The 23,507-nt window shown below is 40.1% G+C and overlaps 1 protein-coding gene and 1 pseudogene across 2 annotated transcripts in view; one reads left to right on the top strand and one right to left on the bottom strand.

Annotated features, from left to right (window-relative positions):
• LOC117716346 (zona pellucida sperm-binding protein 3 receptor) overlaps positions 1 to 23,507 on the bottom strand; it is a 51,791-nt gene that overhangs the window by 8,252 nt on the left and 20,032 nt on the right. The window contains exons 5-8 of one of the 2 annotated variants that reach the window (XM_076941744.1): positions 20,209 to 20,294; positions 19,856 to 20,050; positions 17,668 to 17,850; positions 8,496 to 8,693 (exon numbers count right to left, since the gene is read on the bottom strand). In XM_076941744.1, the coding sequence (XP_076797859.1) occupies positions 8,496 to 8,693; positions 17,668 to 17,850; positions 19,856 to 20,050; positions 20,209 to 20,294 (662 nt within the window). The remainder of the gene's footprint in view (positions 1 to 8,495; positions 8,694 to 17,667; positions 17,851 to 19,855; positions 20,051 to 20,208; positions 20,295 to 23,507) is intronic. The other variant, XM_076941745.1, reaches the window with a different exon arrangement.
• On the top strand, positions 3,090 to 5,608 carry LOC143443787 (zinc finger protein 7-like; annotated as a pseudogene).

Genomic DNA, 23,507 nt, shown 5'->3' on the forward strand with positions numbered 1-23,507 from the left:
TGGTCCTTGGTCCTGATCCTGTGCTGTGCTGATTATGGCCATCAATAGACTCCAGAAAAATCTAGTGACTCCTTGGCCAGATGACCACAGGACTGCTTGCCTCAGGCATAATCTATGGCACCTAACTACAAGCCAGTGACTCTAAATGAGGATTCTCTGTCTGCCCTAGTCAAAACCCAAGTCTTCAGGGTCTACTATGAATGGACTACACGCCATCTTGAACATCACAGTAACTGCTTACTTGTGACAAGGTTGGGCTTGAAGTACTTGCCTCCCTCTATCCCAGTGGCTAAATCATTATTAGACTCAGTTCATGGCTTATGGCAAAACTTGACTTGGGATGTTAACTAGTGTTGAAATATCAGCAGTAACTACTGACTCAAAGAACATGATAAACATCTTGAACTTGCTCTGTAGTTCAGACAGGTTTTCAACTTGTTGTCTGCCTGCCTTCTCTGGACACATGTGCCTAATAAAGATTGAGTCATAAGGACAGAAAAAACTGATAAACAACAATTGAAACAATACTAAAATCTCTTTTATCAAAGGAAGGAATAGAACCAGAGGATTTCCCTAACACCAGTTCTCAGATGATATAAGAAAGTTGAAGCAAAAGTTCTTTTAAACTCATTGTATAAGATCCTGGTTCCAGAGCCATACAAAGAGACAACAAAAAAGAAAGTTATAGACTAATATTTCTGAAAAATCTTCAACAAAATGCTATCAACCCAGACCCAACAGTACATTAAAAAGACTATTATCATTATCTATTGAGAGTTGTTCCAATAATGGTAGCAAGCAGATCAATAAACACAATAAATACACCATATTAATAGAATGAAGTAAATAAATATAAGTATATGGATAAAAACATTCTTGATAAGACTCAAAACACTTTCATGTAAAAATCTCCGAAAAATTAAGTATAAAAATAATATGCTGCATGCAATGTACCACAGTCAACATCGCACTAATGGTGAAGCTGGTTCCTCTATAGGATCTGGAATAGAACAGGATGTTAATTTTCACCACTTTGGGTCAAAATACTACTGGAAGTCCTAGTCACAGCAATCTAGCAAATGAAAGAAAAAATTTTAATGTAAAGTCACAAGAGGAAGTCATCACTGTTCACAGGTGACATACATAGAAGAATTCTCATGACTCAATTAAGAAAGTGTTAGTCATATTAAGTAAATTGTAATGGTTAATATTGTCAATTTGTTGAGCTCTGGAATCTCCTAGGAGATACAACTCTATTCGTGCCTGTGTGAGACTATTTAGATAAGGTTAGCCTCTGGGCATGTCTGTGAGGAATTATCTAGATTAGGTTAATTGTGATAGAAAGACATATTGTGAATATGGGCAATACCATTCTTGCCCTGGACCCTGGGCTTTATAAAGGGAACAGATTGAGAACCAGCAGAGAATAAGATCCTCTGGTTCCTGCCCATGAATTCAGTATCGTTGTCTTTCCTGTTGATGTGTGGTCTTTTGCTATGCTAAATACTAATTGTTTCCAGAGACTACTCTGCATGCAGACCCAGGTGACAAGTTATCCCTGATTGGTGAATAAAGATGCTGACAGCCTATAGCTGCAGAAGAGAAACATGGTGGAGTTTTGGTTCTGGGCTTGGGGTCAGAGAAGAACCACTATGAAAGAGAAGAAGGTGGAGAAAGGAGAGAGAGGCCATGAATTAGGAGTCAAGAAACCATGGCCATGAGAACTGGACAATTTGAGTTAAGAGCAGTCTAGATGAAACATAGTAAGTAATAACTTCGGGTTATCAATAGGAAATGGATTTTAAGAACATAGAGGGTAGATATCTGCCCAGCATTAGTGCCAATAGAGGCTTATTATAAGTATAAAGTCTTTGTATGTCTTTTATCTGGGAACTGAATAATCAAAGGTGGGATAGAAGTCCCTGATTGAAATTAAATATTTATTGCAACACTTCCCTTATACCTGGAAGCCAAACTTAATCTTTCCTAATTCCCTGTGCTGCTTTCATTAGGTCCTTGGTTTCAGCAATCAGAAGATAACATAAGATTTGTACTGAGAAGTAGGGTTTTTGCTGCGATACTGTAAGCATATATTCCTTAGGTTTTAGAACTGGTTTAGGGAGAAACATGGAAGAGTTTGGACTCTCAGACCCAGATATCTGTAAACAGAACATAAAAAAAAAAAAACATTGTGGTGGAGGGTTGTAAAACCAGAATGTCAGATGCAGACTCTGGAAGCCAGTTTATTACTAAGTTTCAGAGAAGAACAACTAACAACTCTATTGGAATTGGACAATAGACCATTTGCTATTCTGGACAAGAATCTGGCTTCATTCTACCGATGTCTTAAGAACCTGAGTATTGCTGAACTCACAAGTAGTCAACTAATATCTTTGGGAGAGGAAAATTTAAGACATTAACATTCCATCTATGACAAGATTAAATCTCAGAAATATACAAGTTTAAAACTGCAGACAAGGAGAGTGCACATGGCAAAACATCTATAACTGTTTTTTAAAAAACCACTTCTTTTGCTGAAACAATGGGAAAGACTACTTGGAAGACAGACCCATCAAAGGAACCAATTTGTGAAAATCCAGATTTATGTGAAAGCAGATGGCAGGATATGACAGTGCAGCTGCAGGGGATCCCTGATCTAAAATGACTGCTTAAGAAAGTGACTCTGTAGATTCATCCAACAAAGCAACAGAGCTCACAATAGCTGTTCTCCAAAAGGCCATGCTCCATCCCTAAGCAACACCATCCACATGACACTTGTTTTAAAAAAAAATGAAAGGTGCAAGACTTGTTGAGAAGCTTCAGATAGTTATTAAGACCAGTCAGTATGTAATAGGATTGGATTCTCTGTAAGGAGTTCATGAGAGGTTACTGTGTAAAACTATGAAGATAAAGACTTTTAGAGGGGTGTGCTGGCTAGCGAGCAGATCTGAACAGACAGAAGTCAGCTGGGTGGGATACAGAGGGATAGGTGTACAAAGCCATTTCTGGTGGCTCGCTTGTTGGCTGGTCCCTGATGCCACCAGGCTGGTGCCTGAGTCAAGACAAGCGGATCCCACCCTCCCAATCTCATGGAGGTGGTGACTTTTGGCGACGTGGCTGTGCACTTCTCCCAGGAGATGTGGCAATGTCTGGATTCTGGTCAGAGGGCCCTCTACAGGAAGGTGATGCTAGAGAACTCCAGCAGTGTGGCTGGACTAGCAGGATTCCTGGGCTTTAAGCCTGAACTGATCTCCCGGCTGGAGCAAGGATAAGAGCCATGGGTCCTTGATCTACAGGGAGCAGAGGAGACAGAGGCACCAAGGATTTGCCAGACAGGTAATAAGCCATCCTAATGGGAAATCAGCATAGAAAATGAAGCACCAACAGCAGAGGAACACTGTTACTCTCTCTTCCTCTCTGGCCAATGTTGAGCTTGCTTGCTTATGCAATCCAGATGCAGGTGCACAGTGTTGATGATGCTGCCCGTTGTGAGCTAGGTCTTTCCATAATAAACTATCAATCAGGACAATCTCACAAACTGATCTGGAGTTTCTAGTCAAGGTTTCCTCTTTCCAGGTAATCCTAGATGGTGCCAATTTGTCAGTAAAAACTAACCATCACACCTATAGCAAGGCATGCAAGGTGTGGGTTTGCGGTTTGGGTCCTTCTCAAAGAAGCCTGCCTTGGAGGACAGCCGCGGACAAGTTGAGCACCGAGTTCTGTTCTGGGTCCATCCTGCTAAGACACCACATCTTTCTTCTTCAACCCCGGTCTCATTCCCGTAATTTGGTCAGACCCCCTTTTGTCCTTTCTTGCCAGACAGCATGTTTGGGGGGTCTCTGGCCTCTGACGAATTCTAGACTGGCTTTCTGTCCTCAGGCTTGCTCAGTCCCGTCTCATTTTGCATATTGTAGAATATTCCTCGGTGCCCGATAGGGTGGACTCTGCTTGTGGACCCTCTTAACACATGAGGCTCTCAGCACTCTGTCTTGTAGGCATAAGCGTATCATCACTGTCCAATGAGCTAAATTGTGAGGGTTTCCCTCTGTATCTCCTTGCTACACTTTGCACTTGGGGTGTGTTATAGTGCTGATACTTCCCCAAGTCCCTGGCTGTCTCTACCTTTTCTCAGACCTCAGATGTAAGGAACATTTTTCCTTTGTGTTTATTTCAGACTCTGCTATTAGAACTGATCACAAGCAGACCTGCGAGTACACGAACCTTCTCAAAAGGCAGATTCCTGGCTTTGGAGACAATTTGGGTTCTAAGGTCTGGTCTTAGAATTGCCCAAGAAGCCTTGGGCTAAGAGTGAGTGGCTCCCTTTTCCGGAAGCACCATGAATAGTGAGACCATGATGCCCAAGAACTTCACAGAGGATGCTGTCCAAGAATGTACGGAGCTGCAGGCTACTGATCTGGGTTATCAACCCGATGACCAGAGAGACTGAGTGAAGGGGACATCAGAAAACTGTGAAGTGTGTGGCAGAGTCATTAGACTAGGTTTGAACCTGGATCCATACAAAATGAATGTACGGGAAAGACCATACAGATGTCAGGAGTGTCAGAAAACATCTGGCTGCATACAGAATAAATATACAAGTAACTGCCATGGGAAGAAGCCTTATGGGTATGAGGAGTGCGGGAAAGTCTTCAGGCTGTGTTCACAACTCAATCGGCATCAGAGAATCCACACCAGAGAGAAACCATTTAACTGTGTGAATTGTGGGAAAGGTTTCCACCTGAGCTCAAAACTGGTTCAGCATCAAAGGATTCATACTGGAGAGAAGCCTTACAGATGTGAGGAGTGTGGGAAAACCTTTTGTCAGAGCTCAAGCCTCATCCATCATCAGAAAATCCACACAGGAGAAAGGCCATACAGTTGTCAAGAGTGTGGGAAAGCCTTCAGCCAGCAAGCACAGCTCGTCAGACATCAGAAGACTCACACTGGAGAGAGGCCCTACCTCTGCCAGGAGTATGGCAAAGCCTTCAGCCAAAGCTCAACTCTAGACCAGCATCAGAGGATGCGTACTGGGGAGAAATCTCAAATGCCAAGGGCCTCAGAGAGCCCAAGCCTTATTGCCCATCAGAAAAATAACACTGTAGAGAAGCCATTTAAGTGTGAGGAGTGTGGGAAAGCTTTTCGGTGGATCTCTGGCCTGACTCAGCATCAGCTGATCCATACTGGAGAGAAACCTTACAAGTGCATCAAGCGCATAAAAGCCTTTGGTTGTAGCTCACGGCCGATTCGCCATCAGAGAACTCACACTGGAGAAAAGCCATTTAAATGTGATGAGTGAGCAAAGGGCTTTATCCTTGGCTCATGCATGATTCAGCATCAGCGAATCCACACCTGAGAGAAGCCTTATGTGTGTAATGACTGTGGGAAAGCCTTTAGGCAGAGCTCCAGCCTCATTTACCACCAGAGGATCCATAAGGGAGAGAAGCCATATGAATGCATCCAGTGTGGAAAAGCCTTCAGTATGAGCACACAGCTCACCAGCCATCAGAGGATTCACATGGGGGAGAGACCCTGTAAGTGTAATGCCTATGGCAAAGCTTTTAATCAGAGCTCAAGGCTCACTCAGCACCAAAAAATTCACATGAGATAAATCATTTACCTACATGTTCTGGTTACTTCTCTCTTGCTGTGATGGCAACGCAACTAAGGCAACTTATACAAGAGTTTCTGTGGGGCTTACGTTAGTTTCAGAGAGTGTTCACAGGGAGCGTGATGTCAGGGACATGGCGGCAGGCAGAGAGGCGAGATGCTAGAGCCGTAGCTTGGAGCTCACGTCTTGAGGCAGCCAATTACTAGGCAGAGAGAACTAACTGGAAATGGTGAGAGTCTTTAAAAACCTCAAAGCCTCCCCCCCACACACACACATAACACAGCTCTTCCAAGGCCATACCTCCTAGTAATACCCTAACAGTTCTACCAACTGAGGACCTAGTGTTGAAACATAGGAGCCCATGGAGGTCGTTCTCATCCAAACCACCACACTATATAAATATGTAACTGTGAATAAGCCAGAAGCCTTATTTTATTTTGAGTAATTTAAGCTAACAGAAACTTGAGGATGCTAGGGAAGATTCAGATTTGTTCCTAAAGAATAGTCTACTTGGGAAATGTTTTGTTTCTGTAATGTTTTAACATTTACCCATTAAATAAAAGTGTTTGTCACACTGAAAAAAAAAAAAGACTTTTGGAACCCAGAGGACTCCCATCATTCAATGTGTCCCAGATGCCAGGCATAGAGCTGATTTAGTGTTTTTACTACTGGGTTACAGTTTCACTTTAATCTAATATTTCCTTTCTGCATCTCTGTTCTTCCACTTAAAATGGAAATGATTGCTATGTGCCATTGAACAGTAGAACCAGTACCTTATATTTTATTGTTCAGAGGTTCACAGTTAAGAAATTGCCTGGACTCTGTACTTAGACACTTAGACAGTGCGGAAGTTGAAACTGTTAAAGATGATGGAGCTTTTTTCTTACATTTTTGAGATTATAATATAATTACATCATTTTTCTTCCCTTCCCTCCCTCCAAACCCTTCCTTGCTCTCTTTCAAATTTTGAGCTTCTTTTTTCATTAACTGTTATGTGTATGTCAGAGATCAGGAAAGGAGGAGAGGGAGAGAGAAAGAGTGTGTGTGTTTTCAAGGGTGGCCATTTCATATTAGCTAGCCAATTGGTATGTTCTTCCCTGGGTAGGTAGTCATGTTGTTGAGACTTTACAGGTGCAGCTTCTGACATTCCTAGGAGACATAATCTGATCCTCTGGAACTTAGAATCTTTCCATGCCATCTTCTGCAATATTCCTTGAGACTTAGGCATGAGAGTGTTTTGTAGATATATTCAATAGAACTGGGATCAACAACCCTGCATTTTTTATTGGTTGTGATTTTATATAATTTAAAGTTTGGAATTTGTATTTTGAGATTACCATAAACCTATGGGGACAAGGGCTAGAAGCAGGTTACAGGTTAAAATTAACATGCTCGGGTTCCAGTGAGAAAGCTGTGGTAAAGGCTCTTGATGCATAAGCCTGGTGATCTAAATTGAATCCCTGAAATCCAGGGGGGTTGATTTTTTTCCCTTCCACCTTTAGATGGGTTCCAGGGTTTCAATGCAGATCACCAGGTTTGTGCAGCAAGAACACACACGCCAAAGTGCTGAAGGACAGAGGGAAGAAGAAAAGCAGTCAGGAAAAATCCTTTGAAATAATCATCAGTGTAAACGACATTAAATTTCAAGACAAAAATAAAGCAACATGGAATAAAATATATTGTGACTAAAGAAAACGATTGTCTGTCTAGAATTGTATATGCACGGAACGTATCCCCAAATATTAAGGTGAACGCATAGCAGGAGACAGACAAAGGACATGCCATCATCAATATATTCTCACTAAAGGAGACTGTAGTAGCCATTGGGGAAATGAACATGATAGCTAGTGTAAATCTAAAGAATCAAAAGAGATTCAATGGCAATTATCTATCATTTAAGCTAGTTTGATCTCTTACAGTAAGAACAGTACAGTAATAATCACGATGATGATAGTTACACCATAGAATTGAAATGTGCAAAAAAAATGCTTTTAAATTAAAAGGCAGTAAATTAGGGTTCTAAGTCTTTAGATTGCCTTGAAAGATGTAAAAGCATTCACTTGCATTACATTAAAAACACATACTACAATTTTTATTGTATACTAAGATAAATAAAAGGTAGGTGTGTGTGTGTGTGTGTGTGTGTGTGTGTGTGTGTGTGTGTGAAGAAAGAGATAGAGAGACACACAGAGAGAAAAGTAAAAAAAAATTACTAATTCAAAAAAGTTAAGGAGATGATAATACAAAAAGGCAAAAAACATTTTATGAGATGTTATATAATTGCATGTCATAATTTCAAGTGGATTACTAATTACATTAATTGCACATTAACCTGCTTTTAACATATATTTAAAACATTGAACAAAAAGCTTAAAACTAAGCCATACAACACAAAACAAACAAATAAGCTGTGAGCTATGTTGACATGAGAATATAATTTAAACACAAAATAACTACAGCAATAAGGGGTCATTTCATAATAAAAGGCTAAATACACCAGTAAAACATATCATTTCATATTAATGTCATCTTAAGATACCGAAAAGGAAAAAATGTTTTAAAAACTAAAAGATAAAAGATAAACCTGCCATCAAATAAATCTCCTTTGGTGGAAACTGATATATAGAATTAAATTCTAACATCACAATCACAGAATTAGAACTAATCCTCAAATATACAACACTTAAACAATAATCACAAAATAATGCATACTTTCAACTGTACACTGAATTTTTACAAAAATTAATGAAACAGCCCCCACCCCCAAATTTCAAAGATTGTGCTCAATACATTCAATGGACAATTCAAAAGCTACATGCAATCAATGTTTTTTTTTGTCTTTTTTGTTTGTTTGTTTGTTTGTTTTTTGGTGTTCAAGACCACTTACTTTCACATCCATTGGGAGATGACCAGGTCAGATTTTCCTGACAAATCACAATCTGGGAATCGTTAAGATTTGCTCGATAGCCAGGCTTGCATTGGTATTTCAATTTGGCCCCAATTTCAAATACTTCAAAATTTCTTAACGAAAACCTACTTCCCTCCCAAGAAGCATAGGAAATATCTGGTACATCGATACAACCATCTGGCCATAAAAAAAAAAAAATACATGAAGAAATATGTAATTGGAATTGGCATAGGAAACCCAAAGAATGGCATTTAAAATGACTGTCACAGCAATACTCAGCAAGAGTGGCTTGTGGTGACCTGCACATGCATGTGTCTCAGAAGCCATGTCCTGGATTTCCCTTTCAACATAATGATTTTATTCACAAAAGTTGTTTCCAGAGTATTAAGAGTAACCAGTGACTAAAGGGTTAACAAGCTAAGTTTTCTGCCTTTCTTGATAACAGGATAATCCATGATCCAAAACTGTTTAACAAGTCTTTTATAGCTCTGAACTGTAAATGTAGTTCGAGTATAATTCTCTGTTTCTAGACTGGCAAATTATATTTTTAATAGGTCATGCTATTAAAAAGCAAAATAAAGCAAAACCAGGATGTAGAAAAACATGTTGGTGGGATGTAAGAATAGAGAAATGAATAGAGAAGACATTTTGCTAAATATTTCTAGAGAAAATATTGAGTCTTGAATTAATCTAATTTTAAAACTTTATGTACAAAATGTTATTTAAAATGAAGAGGACAAAAAAATCACACCAGGTCTTAATGATTAATTGATATGATGCAGGAATTTCTTCCCAGTGGTTCTGGTAAGTCATTTCTCTTCCTGGAGACCTTCCCAGTTCCTCAGCCTCATTCATCCAGGCCTGGGGGACGCTCCTGTGATACGAGATAATAGTGCCACACACCAATGTGGTGTCATCCATACCGCATTGTGCTGAAGCTCCAACAAGTTATACATGTGGAGTTAAATTGTCTGTGACAGACGTTTATAAGAGTTACAGTGGTACAGATCCAAAGCCAAAGTTATCCTGGGAGAAATATTTTAGCCTTAAATTGTCATTATTCTACTACCTTCCTCCATGTGTAACCATATTCTTGTGACTGGGACTAAATAAAATTAACCTTAGACACATCTGAAATATGCCCAATTATATTAAAGCCTCTGTGGTTTTCACCACAGCCTTCTCTAACCCACCTTAAAATATCAATAACAACCTTCATAGTGTCTGTTCTGCCGTTAATTCTTCTGTTTACCTCACCCAGTCTTACCAACTTCAGTTCAAAAATAAATTTCAAAACACTTCATAGACAGTCTGGGCCCAAGCATTCAGCAGATTCCAGGAGGCAGCCCTGCACCCGATCTCTCAGAACCCAGAGGAAGAGGGTCTCCCAGGAGTTCTACCCTGGGCAGCATCTTAGGTAAGGAGACAGCAACACCTGCCCCAAATAGGGAGTAACTGGGACCCAGTGGGTCCCAGAAATTCACTCCTGGCATAGAGCACTGGTTCCTTTCAGTCTGGGCCTGAGCACTGAGCAGATCTTGGGCTACAGTTCTAACCCCAGTAGCAATACCCACCCCACACAGTTCTGACACAACCAGGATAATAGGAAAATAGGCTCCCGTCAGAGACAGGGCAGGTAGCACTAAGGAGATCCAGATGGTGAAAAGCAAGCACAAGAACATAAGCATCAACAACTCAGGGTACATGGCATCATTAGAACCTAATTCTTTCACACTAGGAAGTCCTGAATTTCCCATATCACCAGGAAAGCAAGAGTCAGATCTAAAATCACTTCTAATGATGATGATAGAGAACTTTAAGAAGGTCATAAAGAACACTCTCAAAGAAATTGAGGAGAACACAGGTAAACAGGTTGAAACCCTTAAAGAGGAAACACAAAAATTTCTTAAAGAATTACAAAAGAACACAACCAAACAGGTAAAGGAATTGAATAAAACCATCCAGGACATAAAAATGGAAGTAGAAACAATAAAGAAATCACAAAGGGAGACTACCCTGGAGATAGAAAACCTAGGAAAGAAATCAGGAGTCATTGACTCAAGCATCACCAACAGAATACAAAAGATAGAAGAGAGAATCTAAGGTGCAGAAGATACCATAGAAAATATTGACACAACTGTCAAAGAAAATGCAAAATGTAAAAGTTCTTAACACAAAATATCCAGGAAATCCAGGACACAATGAGAAGACCAAACCTAAGGATAATAGGTATAGATGAGAGTAAAGATTCCCAACTTAAAGGGCCAGTAAATATCTTCACAAAATTATAGAAGAAAAAAAATCCCTAACCTAAAGAACGAGATGCCCATAAACATACAAGAAACCTACAGAATGCCAAATAGACTAGACCAGAAATGAAATACCTCCTGTCACATAATAATCAAAACACCAAGTGCACAAAACAAAGAAAGAATATTAAATGCAGCAAGGAAAAAAGGCCAAGTAACATATAAAGGCAGACCTATCAGAATTACACCAGACTTCTCACCAGATACTATAAAAGTGAGAAGATCCTGAACAGATGTCATCCAGACCCTAAGAGAACACAAATGCCAACCCAGGCTAATATACCCAGCAAAACTCTCAATTACCATAGGTAGATAAACCAATATATTCCACAACAAAACCAAATTTACACAATATCTTTCCACAAAACCAGCATTACAAAGGATAATAGTGGGAAAGCTCCAATACAAGGAGGAAAATTATACCCTAGAAAGATCAAGAAAGTAATCCTCTTCCAACAAATCCAAAAGAAGATAGCCACAGAACTATAACTGGGTTATTAGTGAAGATTTGTGTAGATAAGCCCAGATAATATTTTATTTTCTATCCTAACACCTATGATAAATTATTGGTTCCCTTTTCATTGATCTTTGACAAATTGTTTTATAACCTCCTGAAATGTGCTCTGAGTAAAAGTCTGATTATTTGTCTAGGAACAATTAACTGATGTTATCTGAGAAACTGACTAAATGTTTATTACAGTTTTTGACTATCAGAACAAGGTCTAGTAACAGTCTCATTATAAAAGAGCTTAATAATCATGGATATAATTTTAAAAATTTTTATAAGATCATCATTAAGATTTAAGAAGTCACCTATTATATAACATCACCCCAAAATAGTACATTTTTATAGATCTATATTTAATAATAATAGCCTGAAACAACAATTTGACATCTTTAGAGAGTATATAGGTCAAATTATAAAATTTGGTTTTAGTCCTCAATTTTTTCATAATAGTGTTAATACTTGAAAACTTATACCTAATCAATTATGGTAAGTGGATGTTACTCATTTTTTATTTAAAAAATTAAAATATGTATATGTGATTTGACACCTTTTTAGGCTTTCTAGTTGCAATTACTTTAACAAGAGAAACAATTAAAAATATAATTAGTTATTGCCTACAGTATCTTTTAGGTTTGGTGCTCCATATCAGATTAAGATAAACAAAACTGACTGTTACAGTCAGACATTTGAGATGTTTAGTTAACAATTTATTATTACCCATATTACTGAAATTCCCTATAATCCTCAAAGACAAGATATTATAAAACAGATATTATAAAACTTTAAAATAATATCTAATAACTCTCTGAGTATGGGGGGAGCAGCTACTGGTGCTTCTGCCCTGAATTTACAAGAACTCTGAAAAATTGGCTTTTAAAAAAAAAGAGGGGGAACTATACCCCCAGAAGAAGTCTCCCAGAAATACTCCACATCATGCCTTGTTCATTTTTAATTTTCTAAATCTAAAAGCTCATGACAAAGCTGCTGCTGATTGCCTTTGGCATGCTGAGACCAATAAAAACTATGCCACAGTTATATGGAAGGACCCTCTTACCTTTAAATGGAATGGCCCAGACCCAGTTCTCATATGGGGTGGAGGATTGCTATGCCTGTTTGATGCTAAAGAAGGCACAGCTAAATGGCTGCCAAAAAGATTAATGAAATAGATAGATACCCCCACAAAGCCAGGCCCAATTATGAATAAGATGAATAAAAATTGACATCCAGGGAAGTGAAATCTCCCTGAGAATTCTCTTCTTTTTCCTTTCCAGGTAAAAATGAATCACCTGTGGTGTTTGCTATTGGAAGTTCTAATCCTGATGCTGGCCTCCAGACTTACACTACTCAGACCTTCGATGGGCCATTGATAACAACATCAAACAGCTAGAGATTGACATCACTAATCTGAAGAAATCCCTCATTTTGCTGTCTGAAGTAATCTCCAAAAATTACAAAGGACTTTATTGGACTTGATTTACTCTTTTACAATAGGAAAGACTGTGTACAGCTCTAGACTGTGTACAACCCTTAAAGAAGATTATTACTTTTACATAGACAAGACAAGGATGGTTAAAGAGAATGTGAAAAAGGTCAGAAAAGGCCTTGAGAAACAAGAGAGAGAGAGAGAGAGAGAGAGAGAGAGAGAGAGAGAGAGAGAGAGAGAGAGAGAGAGGAAAGCTGGTACAAGAATTGGTTTTCAACAACCTTCAAGTCAATCCTACTTCCTTCTATTTGGGGACCGATAATTGGGTCAGTTTTGCTTATTTCTTTTGGTCCCTGAGCCTTAACTAGGCTGACTAACTTTGTGAAACAACAGATAAATAATTTTGACAGCAAAACCTATTCAGATACATTATCATAAGTTAGCTATGGAAGACCATGAGACTCAAGACGAGGTTATTACTCTATCTAGGTTGTTCCCAAAACCCATCTTCACCCAACCTAAAAGAGGGGACTTCCACCCCTAGACCAAACAGAGAGGGGCCACCCAGAACCCCCTTTAACTGGTGATTTAAATTATTGCTTAGGCTGAGAGGCTAAGCACTGCAAGGGAATATAAATAAAAATTTAAAATATCCTTCTTGGTTCCCTGAAGGACAAACTTGACTGCATAGGAGTTGATGACAAAAGTATCTTCTCTCCAGGAAAAAGACATCAGGACAGGTATGGCCCTCATGCCTCACTGAACAAAGACAGGAGGACCAGAGCCATTACAATGTCCCCTTTAATTACTGGAGGTCAGGCTTCTATCCCTGCCTTTGCAAGACTGAAATCAAGACTGAAATCGCCATGGTCCTTCTATACTTGGAGAAGGAAGAAGATGTCAGGGGCAGCCTTGCTTATACACTGAAGGCCTAAAATCAGCCATAGGCCTAAGTCAGCATGCTAACACAAAGCCTTGGTCTCTGTGGAAAAACACTGAAACAGATAGCTATAAGATATTGTAAACAGGCAGCTTTGGTGGAAATTTACCAGCCTGGATAAGAACTAATAGCCATAGACCTTGTGGATAGGTAACCTTGGTGGATAGTACCAGCTTAGATAAGAAACAAGTGATTCATACACAGAGTCATAGTGACCTGTTCCCTGAACCCAGCCAATACTCTGTTCTGGAAGATATCTGTACTCCCCCTGAACACCTACGCTCCCACATCATCCCCTTCCACACATCCTGCCTTTTTGTGTTCATAACCCCTGTGTGAAAAAGTAAAAATCACAGTTTGATTTAAAAAATAAAATTAAAAAAATATTTTAAAAACCCATCTTCACAGACTCTAGACTCCATGTCCTTATTCTGTTCTGCCCTCTCTAGTCTGCCTGCTCACTCACTTCGTCCAGATCACTGTCTGACACCCTACACAAACTTAATGGCTTACATCTTCTTTATTCTTAATTCTAGATGTCAGCCTCTGCCTCAGAGCCTACCACCTAACTCCCGTACTCTGTCTGTCTGTCCAACCACCTATCTGCCTGCCTACCTGCCTGTCCATCCATCTGTCTATCTATCCATCTATCCACCCATCCACCCATCTATCTATCTATCTATCTATCTATCTATCTATCTATCTATTGATCCTGTGTTTCTAGTCAGCTTGACACAAAGTCAATGTACATTAATCCTTATGTCTCCTTCTTTGATTTCTTTACCTATAAATTCATTCTTCTACCTTTTTAAAAAAAAAAAAAATCTAAACAAAAAGGTTGGAAATGCCATAGTAAGGCCTGCTCCTGTAAAAGGCTGGTCACTCTAAAAAGCCTGATCCCACAGCCTGAGAAATCAGCCCTGCCCTTCATTCATGGCAGCTTTCTCTCCTCAGGATGAATAGTTAAGAGACAGTGCATGTCTCTTAATAGATTATGCTGTTTCATTCTAACATTCTCTCCCCTAAAGGACCTTTCTCTTAATAAAGCTGGTTTCTGAAGTACAGTCATATGTCAACTCCACAGTTTAACAGACCCCTTGTTCCACAGCAACTGGAGGACTGAGAAAGTAATTCTACAGCATCCAAAGCAGGTAACAGCGGTTTCACACTTTGCTGGAAGCTTACTACCAGATGTAACCACTAACATGATTTATACCCTTCTGTTTTCATTAAAAAAAAAAAACAAAAACAAAAACATGAAGCTGTTGCTTTGTTGGACCACTGGATTTGAGGAAAGATTAATCTTTGTTCTCAGGCCATGGTTATTCATAGTCAGCCCTAGAATAAACCATCTTCTGTGTTCCTTTGAGATGAGAGCTATTTCTTTCATTAACAGCGTCCATCATGTGGATTCTGGGCATCAACCTCCAGTAACCATGCTCAGAGGTAAGCACACATACTCACTGAGCATGCTTGCCTATCATGTTGGAAGATTTGGTGTGGGGGGTGCTACATATTTATTATTATTATTATTATTATTATTATTATTATTATTATTATTATTATTAATCGTTCCATTCATTCACATATCAAATGATATCCTACTTCCCAGATACACCTCCAAACCTCCCTGTCCCATCTGCCCTCTCCATCCTCCTCTTTGCCCACCCACTCACCCACTCACTCACTCCCCACTGTTCCAGCAATCCCCTATGCTGGGGCATCAAACCTCCACAGGACCATGGGGCCTCCCCTCCCATTGATGTCACAAAAGGCCATCCTCTGCTACATATGTATCTGGAGGCATGGACCCTCCCTGTACACTCTTGGCTGGTGGTCTAGTCCCTGGGACCACTGAGTGGTTCAACTAGCCTGCATTGTTCTTCCTATGGGGTAGAAAGTACTCCACTCCCCCAGCTTCCCTACTGGGGTCCCTGAGCCCAGTCTGATGATTGGCTGCTAACATCCACATCTGCATCGGTCAGGTGCTAGCAGAACTTCCCAGGGAATAGCCAAACCAGGATCATGTCAGCAAGCACCTCTTGGCAACAACAACAGTGTCAAGATACATAAGTGACCCCAACAATTCTACCATAAAACATCTACAGCTGATAAACAACTTCAGCAAAGTGGCTGGATATAAAATTAACTCTAACAAATCAGTAACCTTCCTCTACTCAAAGGATAAATGGGCTAAGAAAGAAGTTAGGGAAATGACACCCTTCATAATAGTCACAAATAATATAAATTTTCTTGGTGTGAATCTAACCAAGCAAGTGAAAGATCTGTATGACAAGGACTTCAAGTCCCTGAAGAAAGAAATTGAAGAAGATCTCAGAAGATGGAAAGATCTCCATGCTTATGGATTGGCAGGATTAATATAGTAAAAATGGCCATCTTACTGAAAGCAATATACAGATTCAATGCAATCCCCATCAAAATTCCAACTTAATTCTTCATAGAGTTAGAAAGATTAATTCTAAAATTCCTTTAGAATTACAAAAAAACCCAGGGTAGCAAAAACTTCTCAACAATAAAAGAACTTCTAGAGGAATTACCATCCCTGGCTTCAAGCTGTACTACAGAGCAATAGGGGAAAAAAAACCCTGCATGGTATTGGTACAGAGACAGGCAGGAAGATCAATGGAATAGAACTGAAGAGCTAAAATGAACCCACACATCTATGGTCACTTGATCTTTGACAAAGAAGCTAAAACCATCCAGTGGAAAAACACAGCATTTTCAACATGGTGGTCAGCATGTAGAAGAGAATGCAAATTGATCCATTCTTATCTCCTTGTACAAAGCTCAAGTCCAAGTGGATCAAGAACTTTCACATAAAACAAGATATGCTGAATCTAATAGAACAGAAAGTGGGAAGGAGCCTTGAACACATGGGCACAGGGGAAATTTTCCAAAACAGAACACCAATGACTCATGCTCTAAGATCAACAATTGACAAATGGGACCTCATAAAATTGAAAAGCTTCTGTAAGGCAAAGGACACTGTCAATAGGACAAAACAGCAACCAATAGATTGGGAAAAAATCTTCACCAACTCTAAGTCCTATAGAGGGCTAATATCCAAAATGTTGGAAGATTTTTATAGTAAATATATAATCCATACAACCAACAGAATCTTGGTGTGAAGTAGTTCAAATAATAGTAAGAAATTACTGATAAAAATATCTTCTAGCAAAATAGTAATAAATCAAAAGATAACTTTTGTGATTAATGCATTAAAGTGGGTTTGGGGAGACAGTGAGATGGTTCAGGTAAAGGTACTTGCTAATAACCTTGAAAAACTGAGTTCCATTGCCTAGACCCACACAGTAAAGGAAAACAAGCTCTAGGAAATTGTTCTCTGACTTCCACATGTACACAATGGTGTGTGTGTGTGTGTGTGTGTGTGAGAGAGAGAGAGAGAGAGAGAGAGAGAGAGAGAGAGAGAGGGAGAGGGAGGGGGAGGGGGAGGGGGAGGGGGAGGGGGAGGGGGAGGGAGAGGGAGAGGGAGAGGGAGAGGGAGAGGGAGAGGGAGAGGGAGAGGGAGAGGGAGAGGGAGAGGGAGAGGGAGAGGGAGGGAGGGAGAGGGAGGGAGGGAGAGGGAGGGAGGGGGAGGGAGAGGGGGAGGGGGAGGGGGAGGGGGAGGGGGAGGGGGAGGGGGGGGAGGGGGAGGGGGAGGGGGAGGGGGAGGGGGAGGGGGAGGGGGGGAGGGGGAGGGGGAGGGGGAGGGGGGAGGGGGAGGGGGAGGGGGAGGGGGGAGGGGGGAGGGGGAGGGGGAGGGGGAGGGGGAGGGGGAGGGGGAGGGAGAGGGAGAGAGAGAGAGAGGTGGGAGGAGAAAGACAGAGAGATGCACACACAAAATGAAACCATAAAGTTTAAAGTAGCCTTGTGCTCCATAAACATTTCCCGCCCACATTCTGGATAACCTAGATGATAAATACTGCAACTCCTTCATAGTCCGTACTCACTGGGTTCACAGGTGGGGAGAGAAGGATACCACTCGCCATTAGCTTCACAATGGATCACACTGCTGCCTCTGAGGACAAAACCCTTCTTGCATCTGATCTCAAGAGCATCTCTGTATGTGTAGAACTGTCGAAATCCAGGGGCAAATTCTCCCTTCGGAACGTGTGGCTGTTGACAGACAATTTCTAAAGAAGCACAGGAAAGACATCTAGGTAGTAAGAGAGGAACAGCAGTCGAGTGGTGGCAAGGGGGAATTGTTACAGTTCCAGAAACAGAGGCTGACCCAGTTCTCCCTCAAAAGGAATTAAAGACAGTTTTTCTCTGGAACCCAGTGTGAGTCCATGTGCCCTGGGAACACAGATTCAGGTTTCCCCAAACACCATGCTCCATGATGGAAGTAGTTACAGGAGATTTTATTAGTGGCAGAAAAATGAAAATCATAAATTTTCATGTTTACCAAATTATCGGTGGAGGCCCCGGGTAGATGGGAAAACTCTGCTATAGCTTTTAGGTTCTTAAATTTTGACTCCATGAAAGCTAGTACTTTGCTAAAAATATTAAGACTGATAGTCACAAGGATGCTTGGTCAGACACAGGGGTGGGCAATGAATGACTTTCAAACAACTAAAGATAGCCCAAGAGTATGTGGCTCTGACCTAACATTTTAACTCAGTTCATAATATAAGTTTATGTCAGGTATGTGCAAAAAAAAAAAAAAAATTTAAAAATGACATATTCTCTAGGCACCTCGAAAAACTGAGACCTCATCATACTAGTCATTGTGATAAATTTAAATCTCTCAATTAAATTTCTCAATTAAAAAAAAACCCCACCAACAACAAAACAAAACCCAAGCCTAGCAACATCTAAATCTTGAAGCCCAAACTCCATGTATTCAAATCTTTCCAATATTGTGGTCTAATTGCCAGATTGGTTTTGGTTGTAGATCAACAGCCTATAGTGATGACAAGGTGGTTATGGAAAGAGAGAGCATCATAGACCTGCCCCTCCCAGATGAGAACAAACGCCATCTTGTGTTCTAGTCTCCACCCAACCAGATCTTTCCATTCCTGGTGACCATTCCTCCTTACTCCTCTTCATACCACTACAGGGGTACAACTGAAGCCCCTTCACTTTAGTTGATGGTAAGAGATGTCCCACTTCAAACTGTCCCTTCAGTTTGTCCTTTCAGTTCTCCACCTTCTGAGTGTGCATTATAGACAGATATTTTGCCATTGGCATAGCACAACACTTTGAGCTTTGCACCCTATGGTCGCCATGACAACAGAGCAACCAATACAGTGGGAGAAGTGACAGAGCTACTGATATGCTCGAGTAGAGGGTCATGAGACTGTCAGTAGAGATGCCAGCTGTTGTTCCTGGGTTTCCTCTCCAATGGCACTTGGCCTTGGGGAAATATTAGAGTGTTTAGGAAGTGAAAGATTCATTGAAAACAAGATCCCACGATCCAGCTTCCATGAAGAATTGAAAATGGTACTACATGACTCTGCTTCCATGAGGTTGCCATGCAGAATGGGGCGGAACTTATGGAACCACTAGGGTCTATAAGAAACTCCTTACTGGTGCTCAGTAACTAACCACTTTGTAGCATGCCTGACAAGCTCATTGATCTCACAAGGTAGACATTGGTGAATTCACATTTTGATCTGTCAGTTGGTGCCCATCTGGGGTGAACAGACATTTGTTTGTACAACTCTATTACACACCAAGCCTTTCCTCATAGGACTCTTGCCAACACTGACAATACTGCCAGCCTCAGCTTCTGTCTGCTCTCTTTTTATAGTCTTCTGTTGCGTTTGATTGTGGACGTTTTTTGCCAGAGAGGCATGAAGATCATCGAAACAATGCTGCCTACCATGCAAACGTGAACTCGCATGAGAAGTTTCCCCAGGGTAACAATGCAGTGAGAAAGATCTTTCAGAAAGCCTTTCCTATAAAATGACAGGAGTGTAATGTGGATTATTATCACATAGTCTATACCATTCCAATGACTGTAGCGTGATGGTTGAACAAATGAATTACTTCATTATTGCAACCATTAGTTTGTATTTAACTACTGCCACTACCCCCAGTGGCATGCAGCTTATTCCTGTAAATACCAGTGGCATGCAGCTTATTCCTGTAAATAAATGAAAACAACTTAAAGCAAATTTCATCCCTGTGACTTACTCTCACAGGCGGGAGGGTGTGGTCTCCAAACACCTACTGTTTTGTTCATCACAGTGCAGACAATGGAGGCATTGCCAAGGAGTGTGAAGCTGGGATCACAACTGTAGACGACTATGGAGCCAAATGTGTACAGGTCTTCATCTCTACCACTGTGCTTCCCATTGGTGATGACTGGAGGGGGTTCACACGTGGCAACTTTGATGAGTAAAGGGAGAGAAAAGAGTAATCAGGAAGGGCTTCATTGTAAATCTAAACTCCTATCAAATGGTGGGTCCGGGAGGCAATAGAAACACAAATAGTAAATAATATGGACTAAGTGTCATGTTATCATGTCAGGAGGAATCTTTACTTACTTACACATTCTGGGAGAGAATCACTCCAGTCAACTCCTTTACCTTGGACCTCACACCGGCTAGTTGTTGAGCCAATCAGAAGATAGCTAAAAGACAGGTCAAGAGTTTATGTGGGATCTTGTGGGATCTTACTATAGTTTGCTCTAACAGCAATTGGACTCAAATTTTGAATGAATATAATTCTAGTCATAATTTTAAAATACACCAATGGATGTTCTAGTGACCACTAATTACCAATTTAGATCCAACTTCAATTTCATCATATCAACCAGGAGCTCATTTTCTTATCCTAAAACTTCTTTCTTCCATTTATAACAATTCATTAAGTTTTCTAAGTGTTGCATAACGCAGGCAACAAAAAGAACACATATAATTCTGAAGCTATAATTATTTTTAAACTCAATGCAATTTACTAGACTCTTAGAAACAATGTAACTCTTTTCTCAAAACAAATATTTGAAAAATCCTCCACATATTAGAACTTACTTGGTCCTCAAGTCATCGTTTGATATGCATGTGTACATAGTTCTCATTCCTTCATGGTTTCATCATACCGCAGTGAAAGGCAAGAGCAAAATCACCAAGATACCATGCACATGCAATCCAAAACTCTCCTTATCTGACTTGTGGCTTCTGTTTTGTTCTTTCTTCCTTTTCCTTCCTTCCTTCCTACTTTTCTTCCTTCCTTTGTTGCTTGCTTCCTTCCTTCTTTTCTTTATTATTTATTTATTGTTATGCTGAAAGTGAAAATCGGGGCCTAACAGATGCAAAAGTAGTGATGTATCAGGAAGCCACTTGACAACCCATCATAATCATGCTTTTCTGAAGAAAGCATAAAGATAATTGTAACTAATAAAAAAAAATGTCTTTCCTACCATGAATGTAAGAACCCAAAGTTCATCCACCTATTTTGGTAAACATATTTCAGGATTAACCCAGAAGCCCTTCTCCCAGTGTGATGGTCTAACAAGGCCTCCATGTTCCATGAATTCCAAACTCTCAACTATGCTATCTATGCTGTGGGTAGCAAAGTTCCCAGAATGGTAACAGAGGCCCATAAGGAAAAAACTTCTGGTTAAGAAAATGGAATCTCTAGCCAGAGGAGAGATCAACCATTCCAGATGGGACAGGTCAAGTACCCAGCCAACAAACTACCTCTAGGAAGGAGGGTTCATCTTAAGCCATGCTAAAGAGGTGGGCATAATGATTAGCCTTTTAGAGATATACTGCTTTTCCTTCCCAGAATTCTCACCTCTTGCACAGCCTCTTACAGAACACAACCATGCAACTTCATAAGCCTGTCCACTTGTCGGAATTTCTCAGAAAGGGAAACCTTTTCTTTCAATCTGTGCTTTAAGTATGCCTTCATTGGTGTTTTTGGGCATCCCTGATATTTTGGACTTCCATACACTTTCTCTAAAGCGCCTCTACTCAACAAGTGGCTATTTATCTGTGGTGTGTCTGACCTGCATTCAGGTTTAAACAGCATCATCTCTATCTCCCTCCTCCCTTGGGTTTTGCTGATACATATAGCTTATTTGCCCTTGTGGGTTTTCCCTTTAAACTGTAATAAAGCTGTCTTCCAGCTTCCAGTTGAGTCTACTCTTAAATTCTTCTAAGAGGAAATTAAATGCCCCAAGAAGCAATCCTAATTTCCCCTGTATCATCTGAGAAATGGGACTCCACATAAGTCTAGTGATTTGAGTCAAACCTGAAACTTAAAACAAAAAAAGGCCCCTCTGCCAAGGTGGTTCCATTATAATCATTATTGTTATTGCTGCTTAAAACCCTGACTCTGTCATTGCAAGGAGGAAACCCTAGCAGGTTACCCTCTGCTCTTCTGAGTTCCATCCTGCCTCCCTGTCCAGATGACACCATGCCATCTTACTTCAGAAAACTCTGCAACTTCTCAAGCTGACCCTCTGGGAGGAAGAACAGGAGCTACAGGAAGGAGTATGTATGTGAGGCAGGGTAGATTCTCAGAGACCTTGATGCTCTCTTTAAGAGCACCCTGGTTCTTACCAGGTATTGTGTACACATGGTTTCTGCAGAGCAGAACAAGGCAAGTGCCCTGGAGCAGGTAGGAGTGGGGATTTGCAAGTAGTGATCCATTCTCAGTATTGTCTGGGCTGTGGGCAGAGGCCTTTGTCCTCTTCACTCTGCCACCTTGATAGAAACATAGTGTTCATAATTTTCTTGTGAGTGTTGAGCTATCAGAAGCAGTTGCAGGCCATTACATGCACGCTCAGGCTATTGCCCCTCTGATAGGCTGACATGTTAGGAGCTTGCCTGAGGAGTCTTCTACCTTTATTCGAGATCACATGTCCCAAGATGCTCATGCAGTTGTTTATGGGGACAGCAATGACCAGGCTGCTGCTCAAGCTGAAGGCTAGGCTCCTGATAGTGTTTACATGTCCTGCACCTAGAATCTTAATACTTCTACTATATAGACTTGTTTAATAACAAATTACAAATCAGCATATAATGGATAGATGGTTCACTGGAGTTTAAGTACTTTGCTTGTAATACATGATCATGATATATCACTAATGTAAACTGTTTTTTATTTGATTTGAATTTTCCGGTTTTAAAGCTTGGCATACTATTATAAACCATTTACTTTATACTTATTATCATATCAGGTTTGCTCTTGAAAAATCCTATACCTTTTACAACATTGAAATGTCCATTTACCGTAAATATCAATAAAAAGTTTGTGAATAAAATGTTATCCATCAGAATGGAAAAAATGCTTTGAAAGGAAAGTATACTATAACCAAATGAGTTTACTTTAAGAATGAAAGCAAGGTTTAAATGTAGGAAAGTCAATTCTATATTAGATTACTATAAATTGAATGCATGGCTTACCCCTCATATTCACATAGCACAGCCAGTTATTTGTATATCTACATAAGAAAATAATCATGATTTATGGAGATGAAGCCTTAAACCAAGAAGTCTATAAGAAAGGAAGCCAGGCCAAAAAACATGTTAAAAAATATACAGCAACATTAGCAATCAGAGAAATACAAATTAAAATTACATTGAGAACTGGGCAGTGGCATATGCTATTGAGGTTTGGTTTTTTTGCTATGTATTATAATACCAAATACTAGCCCCCAATGTCTGGTTACAGTCCCTCATTCAATTTAGAAGAAAAAAATGAACATCAAAAACCTCCATATGGAATCGCTTCAATTGTGGCAAGCTAACCAATGGGCAAATAAAATCCCCTAACCTCATCTGTAGACAGAATGTTGTCCAAAATAAGACAAATAGGCACAGGGAATTCGATTAAC

The sequence above is a fragment of the Arvicanthis niloticus genome, chromosome 10 (genome assembly GCF_011762505.2).
Source record: "Arvicanthis niloticus isolate mArvNil1 chromosome 10, mArvNil1.pat.X, whole genome shotgun sequence".
In the NCBI taxonomy this organism is placed as follows: Eukaryota; Metazoa; Chordata; class Mammalia; order Rodentia; family Muridae; genus Arvicanthis; species Arvicanthis niloticus.